This window comes from Erigeron canadensis, chromosome 6, assembly GCF_010389155.1.
Source record: "Erigeron canadensis isolate Cc75 chromosome 6, C_canadensis_v1, whole genome shotgun sequence".
NCBI lineage: Eukaryota > Viridiplantae > Streptophyta > Magnoliopsida > Asterales > Asteraceae > Erigeron > Erigeron canadensis.
The window spans coordinates 39,922,726-39,928,207 of NC_057766.1; the positions used below are offsets into that span (position 1 = coordinate 39,922,726).

General features: G+C 34.4%; 1 protein-coding gene across 1 annotated transcript; it reads right to left on the minus strand.

Moving 5' to 3' along the window:
- Positions 1 to 849: 849 nt before the first annotated feature.
- On the minus strand, positions 850 to 5,163 carry LOC122603613 (protein TONNEAU 1a-like). Its single transcript, XM_043776365.1, has 8 exons — positions 4,970 to 5,163; positions 4,269 to 4,401; positions 4,027 to 4,115; positions 3,796 to 3,918; positions 2,185 to 2,315; positions 2,077 to 2,102; positions 1,745 to 1,895; positions 850 to 1,092 (listed from the first exon to the last, which is right to left on the minus strand). Exons 1-8 carry the CDS (start codon positions 5,054 to 5,056, stop codon positions 1,056 to 1,058), a joined length of 777 nt encoding a protein of 258 aa, XP_043632300.1. The 5' UTR covers positions 5,057 to 5,163; the 3' UTR covers positions 850 to 1,055.
- Positions 5,164 to 5,482: the final 319 nt, after the last annotated feature.

Consider the following 5,482-nt stretch of genomic DNA (forward strand, 5'->3'; position numbering starts at 1 on the left):
TTTTCTAAGATCCTTATAAAAATGAACTAGCTCTGTACTATATTAAACTGATGAGGAATAACCGACAATCAACGATATGATTGATGATTGATTGATTTCAACAAACTTAAAAAGTAAATCTGCGAAGTTATTATTATCAACCAACTAGTAGGGAAGCTTCAGAAACATCTAAAAGGCCAAAAATAAACAAATATATAAATACGAGAGTAAATACCTGCGTGTTGCGGTGGTGAGATTGTGGGGTGATAGGTCATTAAGTGTGATAGCCAGATGCCTTAACCGTATGGGTTCCGCCCTCGGATTTAAAAAATCGTCAAAAGTACATCGAATGACATCTTTAATGAAAGAGCATGAAATTTTAAGAACACCCATATAATTTTTATAATTTATCGATGTACGGTTTGTGAGATAAAAGATTTTAAATGAATCGGAGGAGTAAATGATTTATGCAGGAGAGAGAAAAAAATGATTGGTTGAGATTTGAGGAGAGGGAAGAGGTGTTTGGTAAGATAGGAATTGATAGAAAGGGCATTTTGGAAAAGTAAATGTTAAAACTTAAAATTTTAGACATGAGAATCTTCTTTATAATATAGTATAGATATATAGATAAGAACCAGCTTTTGATTTACAAAAGATAAATTAATATCAACATGAGGCTATGAGCATCAAAGATGAATATGTCGACATAAAAACATGACTATTTCAATTCTTATAAATTATGCATCAAGACTTGTACATATACTAGATTTGGTCATTTCAGTGCATGAGAAGATTAAACAACTCAGAATGTTACATCATTTAGTTGTAAACAGAGCTACGAAATACTGCAGTTAACTTTACAATAAAGGTATCACACAAACACTTGTTTTCATGCTATCATATCCAGCCTTCAAATTGAAGGGCGAAAATATAACAAACAAAAGTCCAAAAAAACAACACAAAATTAAGACACAAAACACAAACATTTGTTCTTTATGAGACGCCTTTCTCAAATACGAAGAAAGACATACATACTAGTCCGCTACAAACTACACTCAGCTTGAGTACCATTGAAGTTACATGTGGTCTTCGTTGCTGCCTTCCCCACCATGCCTGAGAAACAAAATTCAGCAGTTAAGGTTCAGGCTTATAACTCTTAAAAGATGCTACTCGCCTACTCATCATGCATATGGGAGCCCTACGTACTGCTACATGACTATAACTGATTATGAGGTGTTCAGATTTGCAATTTGGAACTCATAACTAGATTCAGATTAAAAAAAAAAAAAGTTCTGCTTCTGATGAAATCTAATTATTCGAGATTATATAATCAGGTTGAAGATTATCTATTTAGCATGTCTTGAAACATATACAGTAAGATTCTTACTCTAATATCACCTAACGCTCCTCCTTTTTGAACATAAATGTCCTTTTTGGCGATTTTATCAATTAATTTCTTAATCAAAATTGGACAAACCCTCAAACATCGATCATTTGCTTATTACAACTTCTAACAGGAGCCCATCTAATCAATATATTCAATAAGCACATCCAGGCATTACAGGTGGTCAAAATGTCTAATAAACCTAAGGCAACAATTCTATAATTACTTGTATCAAATGACTCATGCTGTACAGACTACAGATTACCAAATAGATTCTGCCGCTCTGGATTATAAAAGCAATTCCTAGGGGACAACATAACAAAAAGAAGCTTTCTATTTAAAATGACACTTGTGATGTTTATAAAGGTCAAGAACACATACCGCCAAGAGGTAGTCAAATTTCGAGACTTGCGGTCCAACTGAAGATTTTCCAAGGCAATGGAGGCACGAGTAATATTTTCTGAAGTATCGTCATTTTCATATCTCCAATCATCACTCCTGTAGCTAGAGTTTGAGGAACCTCCTCTTCGGTCTGCACAATCACCAAAAGACGTATCACACCACAAGGAAAACGAATGCTAAGAACACGATCAAATTTAATTTTAGTTTATTTGGTGTTAGCTTTCTGTCAAGGCCAGCAAAATCACACCCATATGACAGAACAAATTAATATTGTATTATTGTTTATAATGTAAGGGAATAGTAATGCTTACCAGACGTTTGGGTACCGGGACCTTGTCTAGCATAAAGAAAACAAATAAATATTGTTAATAACGTACAATACAAGATGATATGGTAAAAATAAATGTATCGACAGGCACCTTCCAAGTGGAGCTAATCCCCCAACTACAGATGATGAAGATGGCCTTCGGTTTCGAGAGTCTAGATACGATGTAGAGTCTTGCTCTGGAGCTGGCGCTCTCCTTCCACTACCTCTTCCTTGAGATTGATTCTGCAAAAAAACCAAGCAACTAAATAACGTTTCTATTGGAGTTCAATTTTAAACCAAATTGTCCATATTAAGAAGTATAGTTAATCTAATATTTCCCAGTTTACTACTAGCTCATAGACCGATCCCAAATCATCCACAAGTAAATGATACCGTAGTTAGATAGTTATACTATTTGAAGGGCTTTGATTGACATGATTGTTTGATAGATCATGTCTTAAAATCATCTAGTTGCTAGATAATCTACAACTATAACTATACAGCAGTATCATAGCATGAAATTAAAGCAAAATTGATCTGTTTGGCATGGATCGAGAGCTTTTCTGCAAAGAATCAGACCACCATACTTGGAAGCAGATGCAATTATTTCATACACAGCTTTACGACAAAATCACAAAATCCAAACAAATCTATGTCAGTATATCAGTAACTATTACGTCATTTAGATACCCTATGCTACCTCTGAGCAAATCTAGCCAGATAATGTACCTAAAAATCACATCATGTGGTACTGCTATAAAGTTCATTATAAATTTGCACCGTATTTACGCGACAACAAAAACCTACTTGCTTAAAAAAGTCTAATTGATATTCTATTTATGGAGCAACGATATAAAAGATACACAAATAAATGGAACACGGCTACTAATGACTTACTTCAAAAAAGAATATATGAAGTTCTGAAACTATCTGAGCCGCTTACAAGACCATGACCGCAAACAAAAACATAAAACAAACAACCCTACCAAGTGCCTCTCTTGTTGGGCCTTTACATTATCCTACTATATTATAGTAATGAATGCAAGTCACGGTTCCCATTTGCTTGTAAGGCAAACCTTCACCATGGCAGGCTTTTAATTTCTCTAAAAAGCTCCAAGGAGCTGCAGGATGTCTAGTTAAAGGGTGGTTTTGGGATATGCATTTCCGGATCAGCAATGCAACTTAAAATTAAAATCACTATTTAAAAAACCTGGATGAACGCCAAAGATGTTTAAGTCATTTAGCATGTACTCATATATTGAAAATCAGAATTTTTTTCACAGCAATTCCTGACCTGCTACACTGATTCGTAAATGATGATTATTCATGTCAACCACTTAAGATTGAACTTTAGAAGCACATCCAAACACCCCTTAACATAACTGAAAGTTTTAGAAATATGGAATTTTCATTAAATTTGCCTAGAACCTTATCGGACTAGAGTTATTCATCAAAAAGGTGAAGCCATCTATAATGATAAAGTGCTCAAAGTGAAGACACCTCCAATGCAAAAATACATAAAAAAGGGATCATTTTGAAGCTCAAGGAAGTTATCAGTGTCACAAAAACAAATAACAAGGCAAAAAAGTATCAGTATGTTACACACTGTTGGCTATTTTCTATAAGATAATGTCTCGCCCATTAAACAAAAATTCATACTCTGCAAATAAAATATCATCATCACCCTACTGCTATCTAACAGTGAAACAAAAGAGTACCAGACCTCAAATTTCAAGAAGCCTTCAAGCACATCCAACAGCAACGGACAGCTATCTCCATTCCTGTTTATATCATATCCATTCTTTTCGCTAAAATCTCTTAACTCCGCTTTCCAGGCATCCTTTTGCTGCAATGGCAATTTATTCCAAATTAAAAAGAAATGTAATTGAACGGAACTCAATAATATAGTCATGAATATAGCACAAGTAACATTGGGAAGCCCTGAAACTATTACCAAATTGCACTCGGGTAAATAAACTTTTAGTGTGTGGTTCAGCTGTGCCCAATCCAAATACTCACATACAAGTGCAGTTAAAAGCCGTCCTGAAAGCGCATACCAAACAAAATACATCAACTTGTTATGTCGATGCCAAATATTGTATTCATCCACGATACTAACAAATAGATACGTGTGGTGCAAAGACATAAACTTGCGGATATAACAGCCAAAAATATGAACTTTATAGTTAGAGATACCTGAAGGAGAAGCATGAAGTTGCTTTGCACGATCATTGCAGCTACCAAGCAATGCAGGAGGCAGGCCTTCCTCCTTTTCAATTGCCTTATCTTCTTCTTCTATAGCCTCGAAAACACTTGCTCTGAGCTCGGCCTTTGACAAAATAACAAATGTGCCATCAGTGATGAATGACGACAGCGCTAAACGAAAAGCTAAACAAGTAGTAATAAATATCTAAACTTTTTTTTTAAACAATACTCAAAAACGATACTAGCTCGTACATGCTCACACACATACACACTTTATGCCGGAGGTCTTTCTAGAAAGTCTCTCTACCCACCGATAAGGTATGCTATACCACCTCCCCCATACCGCGCTCATAGTGGGATTGGATATCGTTGTTAAAAAATCTGGCACATGACAGTTTCACAACATTTGCAAAACATAGTTTATCGGTACCCAAATAACGAAAAATAATCATTTTTCTCTAAAAAAGAAATCCAAATCTAACTAAAGCTGGAAACTTTAGACACAGCATAATGAGCATTTAACCTAAAATTCCATTGAAACTGAAAATCCAAACAAACCATATACACACAATAAATTAATTATACACAAGAAGGTATATAAACACATAATACCAACCGGATCCAGAAAAGAATAAATTATATTATAATTATTAATGAAGAATAAGATAGCACGAAATGAAAGAAATATATACTCGGATCTTAGCGAGAACCCCTTTCTTCTCTAGGGTTCGAGTGACAAGGGTCTTCAGGTCCATCATTTCTCTTGTATAATCGTCCATTTTCTTTTCTGAATTAATTAATTAATTTTATTTTTATTATTATTTCAGATTTGCTATCCTCTTCTTCTTCAGTAGTCTTGTCTTAATTTAACGTTTTTATTTTATTTTTATAAAATAATAAAATAAATAATAATGGGGGTGGTTTTGAATTCTTTTGCACTGATGATCCGATACTTGCAAAACGGGTTATTTATTTTCAGGGTGGATCTGGGTCTTCCCTCGGGTTATCTTCGTAATTCGTCTTACTGGCACGTTTTTCGCCTACAGTTTTGAGTAGTGTCTATTGATACCACCGTAAATTATTATAACATATTTTGTGGTAAATATAATATACATGGTAGAAAAAATGCCATTTTTTTTAACTAACGAGTTAATGGTAAATAGTTAGCATTTAGCATTCGAAACACCACAGTGACATCCAATTAG

Excerpts from the sequence above, each read along its gene's own strand:
- LOC122603613 (XM_043776365.1), bottom strand. The coding sequence starts at position 5,056 with ATGGACGATTATACAAGAGAAATGATGGACCTGAAGACCCTTGTCACT. Across the intron at positions 3,919-4,026 it reads ATTTACCCGAGTGCAATTTG|CAAAAGGATGCCTGGAAAGC; the intron begins GTAATAGTTTCA and ends TTGCCATTGCAG. Across the intron at positions 2,316-3,795 it reads AAGGCTTCTTGAAATTTGAG|AATCAATCTCAAGGAAGAGG; the intron begins GTCTGGTACTCT and ends GTTTTTTTGCAG.